Source organism: Papilio machaon, chromosome Z (assembly GCF_912999745.1).
Source record: "Papilio machaon chromosome Z, ilPapMach1.1, whole genome shotgun sequence".
NCBI lineage: Eukaryota > Metazoa > Arthropoda > Insecta > Lepidoptera > Papilionidae > Papilio > Papilio machaon.
The window spans coordinates 9,218,031-9,235,487 of record NC_060016.1 but is presented as its reverse complement, the minus strand read 5'-3'; the positions used below and the strand labels follow the sequence as shown (position 1 = coordinate 9,235,487).

Sequence of the window (17,457 nt, the reverse complement as noted above, 5' to 3'; positions counted from 1 at the left end):
ATGTTTCTAGCCGGTACTGTTCACTAGCCGGGTTCAGATTCATCTACACTAACGGTTTTATACAGTTTTGACTGTAAAACGATGAGACATGGTTTTGGTGTTGAGCTCTCGTGTTATAACAACTAATTTATTATTAAATTAATTAATTATTAAATTATTGCAACATTTAAGTTTTACAACCGAAAATATTTTGATATTCACTATAAAAATAATATTTTAAAACAATATGCTATAAAAAAAATACATATTTTAATAAATATAACAACCGATCTTCGTTTCGTCAAAATATTTTGTCTAAATCGTAAAAGATAAAAAAAACTATTTTTTTTATAATGTCAAGAGTATTGATTTTTTTGCCATACGTCCCAAAAGTTTCATCAAGACTGGGCAATGTTTTTTTTACAATATAAATTTTAAATAATTCGGTTTCATCTTTTAAATTGTTAGAAGACGTAAAACTACCGATATTTTTCGAAAATTTAAAATACCTTTATTTCATTGGTATAACTCTCACTTTTTTTTTTTGTATATAATGCGTAACTTTGGACGTATAGAATTAACTTTTATGTACGGGCAACGGATGTGCCTCAGAATTGATGACATATTTATTTAAATCTATGAGATATCTATCCTCACTGAAGAGTAAATATAAATATTTAAGTGTTTCCGAAAGAAAGAATGACTCCATCATATCTCTGTGTGCGGGTCTTTCCGATTTCACGCTGGCCAAAGATGAATAACCGTAAGTAACTCTTGCGTACTTCTCAAAGCCCTGGAAATTAAAGAATTCTCATTAATCTATATATATAAAAGAAAGTCGTGTTAGTTACACTATTTATAACTCAAGATCGGTCGAACTGATTTAGCTGAAAATTGATGGGGAGGTAGCTTAGAACTAGGAGACGGACATAGGAACTTTTTTATCTTGTGTACATTTTTTTTATTCCGCGCGGACGAAGTCGCGAGTAAAAGCTAGTTAATTTATATAGACAAAGAAATTTTACAATTATTTTATCCGTTTTTATATTGTACAGCGCCATCTCATAGCAATTTTAGATAACACACACATAACAACTGCAATTTAGATACAACCTAAAAGATGGCGCTTTTTCTAATTAAATTTTCTAACAAAAGAAATTTAAAAGAAATATTTTTTTATTTTACCAGAACTTGTTTATTACACAAATTTTAAATAACATAAATATCTTATATCACGATATATATATCCCAGGTTTACTTTGAAACTACTAAACCAATCATGAAAAAACTCCAACTACCGCACTCAATTTTTTTAAAATCCTCGCTAAAGATTTAGTGTAAAATTAAAAAATTTAAACTTAAGTGATGATTAACATAAAGTAATGTTACCTGATATATCTGCCAACCCCAATCTTGATATGTAGTGTTGCCAGTCAATTGATACATGTACCACAAGCTTTCGACAAACTCGGGTCGCAATAGACTATGTGCGTCCGCTGACTTCGTATACATATCATCAGTTGCACTTGCCTGAGAAATAAAATAATACCTTCATAAATATATAACACTAGCTGTCGACCACGACTCCGTCTAATAAACAAAATAAAATTAAAAAATAATAAGTAGCCTAAGTGTACTTTCAGACTATGTTTTACATTTATGCCAAATTTCAATGAAATCCAAGCATCTGTTCTGAAGATACCTGCTTAAAAACATTAATTTCAATCCTAATACTAAAATTAAGTAAACAACAGAAGTAATTACTTTATTTTTTTCAGTGATTTAGTAAAAATTGTTAGATGAATGATTTTGTGAAGTGATCTCAAATTTATCTCAAAATTTTCACTTACCATATTAAAATGTGTTATTTCTGGAGCTAAGAATGTAGGATGTGCAGCATAAGTTAGATAGCATGTATATAGAAGTTCTTCAGCCATAGACATGTGCCAATCTGGCAGACCGTTGGCATGTCCTAGTGCCAATGTTCCCGGCAAGAAACAAGTTAAATGGTCCATCTTTGGATTAAAGGACTGGAAAAGAAATAGTTTAATTTGAAAAAAAAAATTCATATGCAATAAAAATAACAGCATTTTTTATATTTTGTCGAAAATATATTGTTTTTTTTTACCTCTGACCCGGCTGATAGTTCTCCTATAAATAATCGCTTATTTGGCGAAGAACGTCTTGCTAAGAATTGCCGAACACCCTCTATAGCTGTCATATAGTCGTCCAGTAAACTGAGAAATTTAGTAGAATTAATCATTACATTTAAAGAGGAGTAATTTCTTTTGTTTGTAAATCTAATTACAATCTTCAGAGGGCTAAGATTTATTTTTATTTTTATATCTATATATATAAAAGAAAGTCGTGTTAGTTACACTATTTATAACTCAAGAACGGCTAAATCGATTTGACTAAAAATTGGTGGGCAGGTAGCTTAGAACCAGGAAACGGACATAGGATAATTTTTACCCCGTTTTATATTTTTTATTCCGCGCGGACGGAGTCGCGGGTAGAAACTAGTTTTAAATAAAACAATAATTTTGTAACTATAATTTTAAAGATGCATTAACCAGGTAAGCTTAACTAAATTATGACAGCTAACTAGCGCCCCCCTGCCAATGTCAAACATGTATCTCGAGACCGTTGTTTTTTTCTTTTATATGATTATCTCTGAGTAAGTAGGTTTTATATACATTCAGACAGAACTAACCGCGACACTAGCGCCTCTCTTACCGGCTCAGATAAGACAATATACAAAATAAAATATTCTTTTTAATAAGTTTCATGAGTTACTAATAGATGGCGTTATATGCAAAATTGGTATTAACACCTCGTTCAAAGTAATAAAAAAAACTTACTAGTTAATAGTCTTGCCAGTTTGCAGCCACTGTTTTAGCAAATATTCGTAGTAACTATCGCCTCTAGCTCCCAATGTTATTGTAGCGTGTGGTAGAAAATGGCCGGTGTTCGGATTTATAAATATCGGTACTAGACCGTGTTTCTTCGGCAATTGATGAATCTTCTCTGATACAGCTGCCACAGCGTCCTGTAAGCGCTCAATGTTTAACAAAGCTAGAAAATGTAGACATCGTAACTTATAAACTAAGAAATAAAGACATTATTAAAGAAAAATAATTATAAATAAATTTGATCCACAAAAGTTTTACAATTTCTTAGGACTCTGCCTCCTGTGGTAGGTCCCCAACACAGGAGGCAGAGTCCTAACCTGTGTTACAGGAGATAGTGCCTTCTCTTAATCTAAGTCTTAAATCGGTACTTATTTATACAGTATGATTGTACTTGTGTGTATATGTGTGCTTGCGTATGTGTGTGGGTGTGAATGTTTTTTTTAAATAACTGTTTGTTTTATTTTTTAATTACTAGAAGATTTTCTGTTTGTTCGATTATGAGAAAAAACATATATTTTTTTCTTAGAAAGATAAAGGAATGTGGCAGAATAATTTTTTCTTTTGTAATATTATTAAATACGCTACAATATTGCAAAAAGAAAATAATTCGCGATGGCTAAAGCTTGCAAACATTTAAATAACAAAAAAATATATGTTAAAAATAGACAATATTCGTAAGGTAGCAGTGAAATAAAAGTTACATAATTTTATAGCTTGTTTCCAGTTAAAAATAAGATTTCGCTTGCGTTCAGTTTAACTTCGCATTGTTAACGTGGGCTTTCACTGGTAGAACACGAAAATATTTTATCAACCCTCTTATTTTTTTAAGATAAAAATGTTTCTAGTTCAGTAGCGGCTAATGGAAACCAAGTTTAACTTTGAATATCATAAATAAAATTGCTTTGCAGTCTTATTTTAAGATTATTGTAGTTCTAAACTCCTTTTATATCACGAATGTTTTCTTATTTCATTTGAAATTTAATATCAGCTAAATATAATATCTATTATCTAAAACTACACATATATAAATAACTAGCTGTGCCCGCGACTTCGTCCGCGTGAAATTCTGTCTTCGGATAGAATTTTTTAAGGCTAATTATTTTACTTAACCGACGAGCTATGATTTGATGTATGGATGTAGAAGAACATAGAGAGACGTGTGCCAGGACCGCGCCAAATGTCTAAAATATTCCCAAACAAAATTTCATCCCCTATTTTTATTTAGCACACTTGAGGGTAACATTTTTTCAAACGTTGAATTTCATATTTATTTATATCAAATTAGCAGCCACAAAAATAAGTTTCAAGCTTGTAACTGTAAAAATGACGATAATTGCATACAAACTTTCACCCCCACTTTCAACCCCTTAAAACCCCTTTTTCGCGTTAAAATATAGCCTATGTCCTTTCTCAGGCTCTAGAATATCTGTGTACCAAATTTCATTTAAATCGGTTCTGTAGTTTTGGCGTGAAAGCGAGACAGACAGACAGACAGACAGACAGACAGACAGACAGAGTTACTTTCGCATTTATAATATTAAGTAAGGATGAATGTTGCTATTTAGTTAAATGTTTGTTAATACGCAGCATTAAAATCAAATAAATATTATGTTTGCGCGACAAAATTACTATAAAAATCAAAATTTCCAACTTTATGTATATATTTATACATTTTGTAAGCTATGTTAATATTCATACCTCATAAGCTGGATTATTTGTAGCTCTAGAAAGTTCTCTAAACTCCAATTGCACAGTGGTTACTTCTGCTGTAGTACTGTAATGAGACCATTCCGGAGCATGAGCCGTCCTTGTGCCCAGGTTCACATCCGAATAAGGTATACCGGAGGGTGATGAGAAAGCTGACATAAGGCGATCACCCAAGTCTTTCTGTGAAGGTATGTAGTATTTTTAATCATATTAATATTATAAATGTGTATGTTTAGATGGATGGATGGACGTTTGTTTGAAGGTATCTCCGGAACAGCTAAATGGATCTTGATGAAATTTGGCACAGATGTAGAACATAGTCTGGAAGAACATATAGGTTACTTATTACGTTTTTTTTTTCATTTCAAAACAGCTAGTTATTTAATAAAATAGCAAATTTCGTCCATTACACATAATATTTAATATTTATGGTGCAAAAAAACTGTTAAATCCATTACTGTATAAATTCTTCTTTATTTAAAAAGTAATGATGTTTACATAATACTTACCGCTTTATCAAGGAACATTTCATCTTGAGAGAAATGATAATTAGTCAGCAAAGCTCCAAGCACACGTATGGTGACCTCAAAGAAATTAACATCCTTGTTCTTTGTGAATATTAACTCCGTCTTGATCCACTTCTTGCCTTCTTCATACTCTGAATTTTTTTTTTAATATTAATCACGTGAATCTTATGACAATTAAAATCCAAAGAGATTTATCTAATTAAATTATAGAGTGGACATTCCAAACAATTCCAAAATAACTATAAACACATGAAAACTTTTCTAATTACACTTGCAACCTAGTTGTAGCAAGTTTAGTATTATGATTTAGTCGGCAATGTCCTGTCTATTGAAATTAAAAGTAACAAATTGCCTTAAAAAAAATTAGGAATCTAGCCAATTATTTATATGGCAAATTATGTGCTTTTTAAAACATACCATCAGTCAATCCCATGATGTATGCTGTATCCAATCCATCGACAATAGTAAGGCCCAGTGAAAACCAATCGTAAGCCATTCCAGTCACAGGTTTCAAGTTGTCATGACCCCAAGCATGCTCCTTGTATCCTTTCCAAGCATGCTTGAAGCTCTCAACCACGGCATACTGTCGGGCATTAGCCGGTCCTGGAATAATAATTGCTTATTAATAGATCAACTCTATTCAAAATTAACATGAATCAAAATAGTAAACATTATGTGAAATATAAAAATGTCGAAGTAATTAAAAAAACACATCTGACAGTACTCCAATGATATCAAAGGAAAATAGAATTTAATTTAAAAAGTGAAAAATTTAAATAGGATATGCCATTTATTTATAATTGATACCGACATATTAAAAATTATAATTTAACAAGTTTGTTTTTTAACAAAATAAGCTAAACATTTTGAAATATATTAATAGAGTATTCACCCGTAAACGTAGGACGTTCTTCGATGTCATGATCAATAGCAGGCTTATGGTGACTCTGCAATATGCCTGATGCATTGACTAGAGTAGTGTTTTGATCCTAAAACAAGATATTTGTGAATATAAGCAATAAAAAAACGAAATGTATAAATCCCATATCATTCACATATTGCTATATTCCGGTAAAGTGATAACAAGAACAACTTGTTCGAAAATATATCTAACCAAATAAAAAACATATTGTCATCACTCTTATCCTCTTTAAAAAAAAGAGTTAACAATTTTATTTCACTTTATAGAAATGTGTGTGAACTATTATATTAAATGTCTACACATTCACCCATTTGTCTGATGTCGGCATTTTTTATAAGAGAAGGGGGCAAACGACCGGCGGGTACACCAAGATGTTCATCAACAACGGACATCTGCAATACCAGAGGAATCACAGATGCGTTGCCGATTTCGAGCTAATTGGGGGCCCTTTATCAGAGTGAGTGGGACTGGTATTATTTGTTGACTCTCACTGGACTGGAATGAAATGGCCGAGGGCCGATTGTCTCAACACTGTTGCTGACATCAGACAAATGCATTAGTAATTAACCATTTGTTTTACTTTATAATTATGTTTTAGCAACTTAAATAGTCACTCTTTTATCTTTATCAAAATTATTGTTGTATTGGATGTAAATAAGGAAATTCAATACCATTAGCTCAGATAAGGTTATCTATAATGTTCTATAATGTTTCATTAACTCAAATGGTGAATGTGTTTGCTTATCAGCCAAAATGCTACTGTCAGGTTGCTTATAATTTAACGATTAGTAAAATTTTTTGGTACATTTTTTTTTACTTGGTTCACAATAATTACAAATTGTAATTTACAATAAACATTTACATACCAGTACTTGGTTTACATTTTCCGTTCCTGGATCTCCCATTTTTGATGCGATATATACAACTATTAATGTGATTAACAACACTAATAAGACGTATACAATAGATCGTTGCAGTCGTGAAAGACGATTCCATCGCTGTAAAGAATTTTGTAATTTATTCAATTATTCATTTCGAGTATTGGCTTACTGTTTATCTGAGTTAATATGAAACAAAAAAACTAGTTAAAATGTCTGATGCCAGTGCTGTTTTCTCATTTGAAAGTGAATTCAACCAGCGAGTGAGGCACTGTTTATAACATATTAGGATACAACTCAGGACAGTAAGCCTATGGTAAGATTATGATGCATAATTATAAATATATTGTAGCTGAATTGTGTAGTTAAAGCACAAAATGCACTAACAACTAGGTAAGCACTTTATCTTTTACGCCAGTCTTTTATGCTCACTAGGGTTGACAAACATGGTAAGTATTCACTTTGCAATAATATTTTTAGGAACACAACGAGGTTCTCGAATACAAACAAGCATTTATAATATGAAACAAATTACAATAATTATGACTTGGACCCAGAATAATAGTTAAGTAGACTACAAAACTATGTGCCTACAATATAAAGAATTTTAAAGTCATTTAAAAAGAAACACCACAGAGTCTGCTAACTAAAGTTACGATAGTTAGAGGACTGGCATAGTAAGAGTATATATTTTAACTTTTTTACTGACAGGGATAAGAGACACAGGCAACTTCTATTTTTATGTTTTTAAACAGAATCAACAGATGTTTTGTTACCCCATGATAAAAAAGTGATGAAACCGAACAGGCACATTTAGGAGTTTTACAATGGTATTTAAAAAATGCAATGGAATGAATAATCAATATTATGCACACTGAAACTACTTATCTATCTATAAAAAAGGTGAATGAAATAGATATTCAGATTATCTTACTCTTTTAATTTTTCTATGAGATAGAGCTGGATCAATGAAGTCTAGAGTATTCCATGTATCAACAGTTGTAATGTGAGGAGATGTGGTTAGGAGGCCCTCTTCGAAATATATATGTGTGTCTACAGGTAGCCCTTTCATTTTTAATTCTTTTACTTTCTATTTTCAAATTAAAATGCTGTCATTTTATATCTGCAAAGGATTTATCACAGAATTTGTAAAAAAATATTTAAATGCAGACAGACAGAGAGACAGACAGACAGAGCAACTTAGAATATCTTTTACAGACATTTTGTGTACACAACAGAACAGACATACAAATTTAGTAATCTATATATATATATAGATTATATACCTAAACTGAACTGGTGACATGTCTTTTTGAGTATAAGATTTGGTTCTTATGTCCCGTCTACTACATGTGTATATGTTAAATGTCTTTGTTCCCACCATATAGGAAAAATTCCAATATGGTATTATTGTGCTATTTTTACAACAAAATGTGTTTATAACATTCTTGTTTACCATTAGATTCATGCTAAAGCTTTTGTTAAATGCCCATAGATACCATCAAAAATTTACTTCAATTCCAAGATTTTTCTCAATATGTTTAATTGTATGCACATAACTGTTGCTATTTCTCACTACCCAATTACTTTCCCAACAAATAAACTGCTGGATTACCAACACTTTTCTTATTAATATAAATCTACAAGTAATTTTTTTTATCTCAATTATTTAACCTACATATTTTTAACCCTTAAGAATATAATTTTACTTAAATATTTTGTATTCGTTGAAGTAAGTTTTTTATATTATTTCACACAAATATCGGTTTATTAAAGTACCTCTATAAATTAAGAACACTTTTTATACTTACACACTGTTCATCAATGTGAAGATTAGGATTGGGCATTTTATAAATGGAAAACTGTTTTTAAATTGAAAAGTTCTAGTTAATCAAATTTTTCTTATTTTATATTAAATATAGTATAAGGAAACGCACAATCTAGACTTTTTAGTTTTAATAAACTTACACTTTAATACACTTTGGTTCAGTGAAATAAACGTTATTAAACGAAGACGAATGAACAGTACCAAGTATTGACGTACAAATGTCATCCAGCTACCGGGCGAGCCGGGGCTCGGCAATCCTCGACCTCACCAGTATTGAACGTGATTATTATTTGCACAGGTAACACACACAAACGTCAGCAACACTACAACTGGAAATATAGGTCAACTGGGAGCTCGTCCAGGCCTCGATTATTTAACTTATAAGATCATCCTTATTGCACTCAAAATAAAGGTCATAAGAATTGATGGTGAATCGCCCTGTACAACCCAAAGCGTAAAAATAAAAACGGATTAGATGTTGCCAGTTGACAGCATAAAAAATAGAAAAAAACAATAATTAAAAAAACAAGTAAACAAAGTTTACTTATGAACCGACAAGGTTACCTGATCAGGTGGGCATAAATGCAACTATTATACAACAAGCTTATCTGGGCCGGTAAAAGAGGCGCTGCTATCGCGGTTAGATTTGCCAGAATATAGTAAAACTTACTCAATTTGACACAAACAAAACAAGACAAGACAACTGTCTTGTACCGGTGTAACTACACCGTTATCTAGAAAAGAAATGTAGTATGTGTGTACAATTGTATTGAAACCGACAAGAAATTTTGACTCCACCTGGAGCGACCACCACCACTTAGGTCAGTCCTGTCACCTGGTTCGTCTAATCTTCACCATGGGCGGGTCACTAGAGCCCCACCGCCATGACAAGGCGGAAATCAGCGATGGGGATGATCACTAACCTAACTTCTTTTTTTGCTTGGGGAAATCCCTTACGCATACCACCGAAAAGAAGGAAGAGGGCGAAAGAGAGTATGGTAGGCTTTTCTTCTGTCTTTCCAGTTCTATTGTTGTCTAGTCCAGTTCACCATATTCAAAGATACCAGTTTGTAGTTTCACTTTGGGTCACTGGTGTCAGGTATATCGGTCTATAGTTTGTAACAAAAAAAAAATAGTTGCAACTGGCTGACTTCAAAATTAATTGTTATACTGTCAAAAGATTACTATAAAACATACATTTTTTAGTAAAATATTTTCTGTCATTGCAATTTGTTACTATATTTTTTAATTTAATATTTGTATGTATATTTCGCTAAAAATATATAGTTATTATATTTCGTGGCATTTGAATATCTCGCACCAAATTCATGCCTCGATCAGAATATTGGCCTTTGGCTAAAGTTAAACCGGAAGATGATCAGGGTTGTGGTGAATCATCCTTATTAGTATGTTATAAATATTATGAAAATTCTTCTTAACTTAGCCCCTTCGCACACAAGGCAACGTAAACCTTTGAAACCCAATGAATATAGTCGGTAAGCGACTTTACACAATACAATGTCATAGAGGTTCGTGTTCGTACATAGCGCGTATAGTCAGCATTTATTTCTATCTGTCATCGTCGAAGACAGTCTCTCGCAACCTGATTGCCAAGATCATCGAGTGAAAAGTCGCTGCAGTTTGCAAGACGGTGGTGCAAATCTATACCGTTGACATATAGTGGTTATGCCTGTACTGAACAAATAGACCATTCATGTCGACGATTCAAAGTTTTGTGTACGGACCGCGCGCAACGCGATTCTCGCGACGCAACCATACTATATTATGGTTTTACGTTTCCTTGTGTATGAAAGACCGAAGGGCCTAAAGCGATACGACTATGACTTCACACGATGTATGATAACTATTATATTATTTATACAGCGATTATATAGACATGTCTTTACTCAACCTTTCCTTTGAATTTTCAGCAAAAGCAGCTTGGGGCGATGGAAGGGGAGGTCAAAGAGATACAAATGGAATTGGCGGCCATCAAACGAGACAGATTAGATCTGCACAATACAAAGCGTCAGCCAATATATGAAGTAAACATCTACGTATACATTCGTTAGACAATTTAAGTATAATTAGAAAGTTCGTCCCTAGCGCTAATCACTCAACTATAGTCGCACAAGTAGAAAAGTGGTCTAAAAGCTTGTAACGAAATGCTCTTAACATGTGACATTATATACATTCGTTGCATCAGAAACTGCCATTAAACTTTTAGATCCCATTTCCATTTGGGCGACTAGCTCAGAGACAGAGTGGTCCTTCGTTCAATGTCCAGAAGTCTTTGTCCAGCGGTGAATTGATACAGATTTGTTTGAATTTAAATAAAATGGTGTAAAAATATTTGTTAAATTAGATTTCAATATTTATTGCTTTTAAGGGATCTGAACATGTTATTGAAGATACTGTATACATTAACAAGGTTCAAGACAATGATTTTATCAAGTATACAGAGGTACATTACAACGATTATCATGTATTTTTCTATGAGAGTTACAAAATTATTGATTTTCATATATAAGTAAACATTTTGTAGATGTCTAAATTACGTGAAGACCTTATTAGAGCGAAGAATGCTGCTGATGAAGAAAGATTCAAACGACAAAAATATGAGTCGAAACTAAAAGATTTAGAATTGAAACTTAATAATATTTGTACAACCGCGTTGGTTACTACTAAAAAGGTATCTTATTTCTTCTTTTGCTGGTTCCTAAACTATCTTAACAAAATAGAACATAGAAACATTTATGGGAATCAAAATTCATTGTCATTTACGTTGCTATAAAACTGTATCGATTACTACCGGATTTTGAATTAACCTTACTTAACCTATCTTTGCTGAAAGTGTTGCTGGTGTACCCGATTTGCCAAATCAAATGCCTGCGAAATTACCACTTATTCACTACCTCCATCTTTATTTTCATAATGTTGTTCAGGAAAGAGAACCTCGGAAAATAACCGATGAAGAAATATCATGTCTGAAGACGCAGATTAGAGATGCTAAAGACGAAATTGAAGAGATGAGGATCACACTCTCCGAAAAGACTGAACAATTACAAGATTATAGGCTAAAGGTAGGAACTAAATAGGTTAAACTAAACGAATACAAGTAAACATCCATAAATTAGGAATTTTACTCATGTTGCCACTTCTTCACACTGAAGCAATATTTTATTTCAAAAAGAAATCTTTATTTAAAATACGGAAATATACGAGGAAGTTCACTGTCCAACCAGCGATGATCGTAAAAGTTTCGGACGTATTGTGTTATTGTGTTACGAAGGAAAAAGATATAAATATTAAATGCGAATAAATTCCTGGACGAGCTCGTGGTTTGTAAAAGAGCGCTAAACGCTTTTGCAACTCTACATTTAGCTAAGAATCTGATTATAAAAAGGACATGGATGAGACTACTTCTCAACAGTACCCGTACCCTTAACAAAGTAGTCGTCTGGTTGTTAGTATAATAAATAAAGATTGTATTTCAGTATCTCCAAGCACAACAACAAGTCGAAGAACTAAAAAGACAATTAGACTTATACGAATTCGACAACAAGCAAGTCTCTGATCAAATTCAAATTGAAATTCAAAAAATGAAGGTAATTCTTTATTACGTGGCAAAAGAACTTTGGTGAAGTTAAGGAAAGTGAAATTTTTCTTAACTTCAAAATAATAATAGACTGTCGACTGCCGTGTCTACCTCCTTTAACTTTATACTTTTATTATCCATGGAAACTATTGAAAAAGTTCAAAACTGTCTAGTAGGAAACGCTTTCTAAATTTATTTCAGATGCAGTTTCAGGAAAAATTACACGAACTTGCACCTTTGCCTGATCTGCTAAAAGGTTCACAAATGCAATTGCAAGAGGCAAAGCAGATGCAGAGGTTGGCTGAGGACAGTACACAACAATTATCTAGCGAACTAAACAGAGTGAAAGAAAAGGTATGTCTTAAAGTCTAATAATTTTGAAAGTAGCAGTTGAAAAACGAACAAATGAAGTGCCATTGATTTTAGCCAGTCAACATGGAATAAGCAGTCAAACTATAGGCTCCTTACTAAAGATTAAGATGCATTTTAAAAAATGCAAATTCGTGTTACTCTTAAATGTACGTTATTGAGATAACTTAAGTCACAGCACTAAAGAGTGACTACTATTTTTTTTTGGAATTTCAAATTTTAAACGTGTGTAAACGAATTCTATGTGTGTTTTAGTTAGTTACTGCGGTTAACAATTTTAATCAAGAAAAAGCTGAAAAATACAAAATATTAGAAGAAAATACGGCAATGAGATTATCCCTTGATGAGAAACAAAAAGAAATTTGTGACTTGACGCGACAAGTTGATGAATTAAAGTAAGTGCTGTAAGATTATAAAGCCGTCTTACTCTTATTGGGCACCAGGGTGCGTGCACCAAGCTGAGGCCCCTAAATGTACTTGTAATAATGCCAATGCTTGCACCCGCCAGATTCTGGTGCAGAGGCGCTTCAAGAATCGACGCCCTATACCACTTGCGCTCTAATGTCAATACGGCCCTGTATAAAATTAAAAATATTTGTAAAATAGATATTAGATTATTAGATAAACAGTTGGTATACTTGGTACCGAAAAAATAAGATGTTATGTTGTAAATTTAATTCCTTTTTCTAGGTGCAATGTACTAAGACTTGAAGAGAAATTACTTCAAGAAGAAAGTATGTACGATGAGAAATTAGCGGAATGTGCAAAGCTACAAAAGGAGATTGAAGAATTAAAGGAAGAAAATAATAGATCATTAACACGCAGCAAAGAACGCTCCGAATCTATGAGGCGATACATGCAAACACAAATATCTGAATTGGAACGTCAATTGGTGCAGAGTAGGGCACAAACCAGAGCCAGTCAAAAGGAACGTGATGAGGTAAAGTATTTCTATTTGACTTTGGTTATATATGTTTTTTCTTTCGCTGAAAAGTTATATGAGTATATTATGATGTCTTTCATAATTATTTAAATCAATTGAATCGGTCATTTCAAAAACCACTTAAGTCAACATTTTTTCCAACATGCTTTTTTTACAGAAAATGGTTTTTCAAAGGTAGATGTGTATTCTGGGTGAAAACAACTTAAGTCAAAACATTCCTTCCTCTTTTAATAATACCGATTGATTGAACATTCATTCTCATTATTGAAGAAAATAACAACTTCTGTTTCACTTCCATCAACGAAAGCCTATAATTTGAAAGTGCCCATCAATAAAAATAAAATAGACGATTTAAAACTAGTTCAAGATAGCATTCCGGAAGAGCATATGCCATTTTATAACAACATTTTTAGTCCAGATGAGAATGATGGAGAATATGACTATGTACCATAAAGATATTAAAACATGACAAATTAATACATGTGAAATATTAATAAGATTATTTTTAAGTGTAATTCTTAATTACAAGCAATAAAAAATATGATTACTACAATTTTTTTGGTTAAATTATATACCACTAAACCTATTTCTCGCTAAAACAACATAAGTCAAGAACTGTTTATCAGGTTTTTTTCATTATTTCTATTAATAAAGCGAAAAGATTATACGCTATTTTAATTTTTTACCCCTCGAATACTAAATTAACCATAAAGAAGCTCTTCAAAACTCATTTGTTTGTGTATGAAACAGTTTTTATTGATTTCTGAAAAATTATAATTTTGTGACTTATGAGGTTTTTGAAATGACCGATTCAATTATTTTAGAGTGTATTTAGAGCACCCGAAACTTACGTGCATGTATGCACATATGTATAAATGTAGAAGACGCCAGTGAGGTGTCTCAGGACCACACCGAATGGAAGATCCTGGGCTCTGCCTACCCCTCTGGCCTGATTTATAATTTTAGCAATTGTGTTTATAATTATGTTTAAAATTCTTCAATTTATGTTATCAATTCAATTTTCTTTCTCGAGTGAAGTTCCATAGAAATGACGTTCCTACTAGTAATAGATTAATTTATTACATGAATACTTTTTTCACCTTGTCTATTTTTTAGATTCGCCAGCGTATGCAGGTTCAAATAAATAATCTACACGAGAGTTTTGAGCTGGTTGAGATTCGACTTCGCGCCCTTCAGTCACAAGTGACGTCACTGAAGAATAGTTACACTGTTATACTTTCCGAGGATGACGAAGTCTCCGAACTTAACAGGATTACCACTTGATTTTATTTATGCCATAAAAAGCGTTGAAATTTTTCTTTTAAAAATAAATTTTATACGTTTAAGGTATATTTTTCTCTTTTTTGTAAGAATAACTAAATCATATCATGTGTGTTTTTATTTTTCACGGTTTAAGACTAAGACATTGCACATAGACTTATTTTCGATACTGATAATTTGCTATTTTTATTTACAAGGAGTTTAGTAAAGTTTTTCAAATGCACGTTTATTTTTAAGCTGTGGTAATTGCAATGCAGGTATTATCCTATTTGAAACAGTCTTATGTTTTAATATGAAATACTTTGGAAATAATAGTATCGTAGCGATTGTTCAATTTTTTGTCAATATAATTGAAGATCTTTAAAAAGAGACCAAATAGATAGTTGAGAAATAATGCTGTGCTATATATGTTTTAATCACAAAATAATCACTCTAGTATGTAGGAAGTAGGAATGGGCAAGTCCCGTCGAGATACTGAAGACAAGGGAAAAGAAACAAGCAAATTTGAACCAATGGTCCTGTAAAGACAGCAATTTAGTTCGGTTTGTAAAAGTAGAGGACCATATATATGTATATAAGATTATATTGCAGGAAGGTCACTCACGATAATAAAAGCATTTATAATAACTACATTAACTGTAAATAAATTATTTTTTTACATAACAGGGAAGTTTTCCTCTCAAAGTAATATACTATTTCTAAAAGTTGCGGATGTTCATGGGCGTCGATGATCATCTCGGTGTTGTCCAGGTTTGCCCCCTTCTCTTATTAAAAAAATTCATATTTGAAGATTGGCTTTTATAGGACTTGTCGAAATTATATTATCTCTTGAAATTATTATATCAATAATTGTCAATGGTATGCCTTTCTATTTCAATGACTCAAAATACTCAATATTGGATTACATTTAAATTGTTACGATTCAAATATAAAGTCCAAGGTCGGGATTGTCAGTTTATATACGCAGCAATGTTAAACACTGTTATATGAGTAAAGACGAATTCGAAAATGAGGTAATCGTTATTCATAACTTTATAATTTTTATGATTATATCGGAGTTATTTGGTAAATTACAAGGCCCCTGGTATTTCCTTGCTCGACATTTTCGGACTATCAACAAATCGGCTTATATTTTTTCAATATCTTTTAAAATAAATCTTTTCTGCATTAGAGTCAATAATCAAAACGTCGTCAGTGATAATATATACAAACAACTTTGTTTGTACAGAATAATTTGATGTTTTACCTGAAATTAAGTTAATTTAATCTCTATTCACAGCTTGATAGAGATTAATTTGTATCGCTGTAATGTTATGCAGTAAGTTGCGTGTTACATTCAGTTATTACGTGTAGGTGCGTACGTAATGAGAGGTTGGCGGCTGCTGCGACCTGGCTTTGTCTGCAACTCATTCGCCCTTGCTCATGTTGAGGCCATGCCTCTCTCGCCTGGTTTAATGTCAACGCATAAGCATGACCTTTTTTTTAAATACACTTTAAGTTTCATTCGGTGTAACTATCGCTTGTATTATTTTGAATTTCGAATCAGTTTTATATCCAACTTTCTGACGTAATTATGAGCTCTTAACAACTCGATCGGAATAATACAAATAATCAGGAAGCTTATACTCTACTCAGTGTCGAATCCAATACTTTCCACAACGTCATAGTGAACTAAATAATGAATTTTAATAATTTCGCATTTTATCATTTCAAAATGTGAATAGTTATTTTTGTTATTATAAAGGTATACATTAAAAATTATTTTAGGGCGTATTTTGTAGTCGAAAATTTCATTTGATTTTTTGGACAGGAGATTTTTTTATTACGATATACACATACGACATATACATATCTTAATAAACTATCTCTATTATGAGCAGATAACGAATGTGTATGAAGCCAAAACGTTAAGAATGTTAGTATGTGAATGTTAGGTCAGGGAGTGGTAAATCTAAACGTTTTTACAATCAATATTAGTTCACATTTCGTTCACTTTCAACGCAACGTCTATATAGTATAGACCTAAATCTAGTAATGTTTTTTTGTATTCATACCGTTCTACGCAATCATTTTATATATAGATGGATTATTTTTTATAAAAACTATGCAAAATTTCTTATATACTTGTGTTTACCTTCTAATATTATAAAGTGAAATGGCTATTCGATGTAACTAAAGCACATGGGGCAAGTATCGTGATTTGGTATGTTTTATTATTTTATTCTACATTTTATCATTATGTAATATACTAGACAGCGTAGTTGTTTAGTGCACGTAGGTATTTAACTTAGGTTCTTTCTGCCTTTAACTGGATTATACTATTGGAAATATCGTTCTTTAACTCTATTGCTAGTAACGTGTCTCTGAAAGCTTTAACTTCAATTGTATCTATAGTTGCGGTACAATTTGTTTATTATTATAGTTAAATAAATTAAACATCTCAACTTGTATGATCAACACTCGCTGTGGCAGCAACCGAGTTGACGGGGTGAAGCAGGAAATAAAAAACCGGA

At 32.1% G+C, this 17,457-nt stretch overlaps 2 protein-coding genes across 3 annotated transcripts; one reads left to right on the top strand and one right to left on the bottom strand.

Moving 5' to 3' along the window:
- Positions 1 to 494: 494 nt before the first annotated feature.
- LOC106717133 (endoplasmic reticulum mannosyl-oligosaccharide 1,2-alpha-mannosidase) lies at positions 495 to 8,836 on the bottom strand. Its single transcript, XM_014510854.2, has 12 exons — positions 8,737 to 8,836; positions 7,860 to 8,048; positions 6,914 to 7,045; positions 6,018 to 6,114; positions 5,543 to 5,728; positions 5,108 to 5,256; positions 4,590 to 4,778; positions 2,841 to 3,028; positions 2,108 to 2,216; positions 1,830 to 2,009; positions 1,369 to 1,509; positions 495 to 772 (listed from the first exon to the last, which is right to left on the bottom strand). Exons 2-12 carry the CDS (start codon positions 7,995 to 7,997, stop codon positions 557 to 559), a joined length of 1,725 nt encoding a protein of 574 aa, XP_014366340.2. The 5' UTR covers positions 7,998 to 8,048; positions 8,737 to 8,836; the 3' UTR covers positions 495 to 556.
- Positions 8,837 to 10,002: 1,166 nt separating this feature from the next.
- On the top strand, positions 10,003 to 14,955 carry LOC106717181 (outer dense fiber protein 2). 2 transcript variants are annotated; one of them, XM_014510914.2, is made up of 10 exons: positions 10,003 to 10,159; positions 10,685 to 10,798; positions 11,143 to 11,217; positions 11,299 to 11,445; positions 11,699 to 11,836; positions 12,251 to 12,361; positions 12,553 to 12,705; positions 12,976 to 13,115; positions 13,411 to 13,660; positions 14,780 to 14,955. In XM_014510914.2, the coding sequence occupies exons 1-10, from the start codon at positions 10,082 to 10,084 to the stop codon at positions 14,945 to 14,947; spliced, it is 1,374 nt and encodes a 457-aa protein (XP_014366400.2). In that variant the 5' UTR covers positions 10,003 to 10,081; the 3' UTR covers positions 14,948 to 14,955. The 2 variants fall into 2 exon arrangements, with proteins under 2 accessions (XP_014366400.2, XP_014366401.2); XM_014510915.2 differs by lacking the exon at positions 10,003 to 10,159 and adding an exon at positions 10,335 to 10,608.
- Positions 14,956 to 17,457: the final 2,502 nt, after the last annotated feature.

Excerpts from the sequence above, each read along its gene's own strand:
- LOC106717181 (XM_014510914.2), top strand. The coding sequence starts at position 10,082 with ATGCCTCGATCAGAATATTGGCCTTTGGCTAAAGTTAAACCGGAAGAT. Across the intron at positions 11,837-12,250 it reads TACAAGATTATAGGCTAAAG|TATCTCCAAGCACAACAACA; the intron begins GTAGGAACTAAA and ends ATTGTATTTCAG. Across the intron at positions 13,116-13,410 it reads CGACAAGTTGATGAATTAAA|GTGCAATGTACTAAGACTTG; the intron begins GTAAGTGCTGTA and ends TCCTTTTTCTAG.
- LOC106717133 (XM_014510854.2), bottom strand. The coding sequence starts at position 7,997 with ATGAAAGGGCTACCTGTAGACACACATATATATTTCGAAGAGGGCCTC. Across the intron at positions 2,217-2,840 it reads ACTGGCAAGACTATTAACTA|TTTACTGGACGACTATATGA; the intron begins GTAAGTTTTTTT and ends TAAATTTCTCAG. Across the intron at positions 2,010-2,107 it reads AACTATCAGCCGGGTCAGAG|TCCTTTAATCCAAAGATGGA; the intron begins GTAAAAAAAAAC and ends TTTCTTTTCCAG.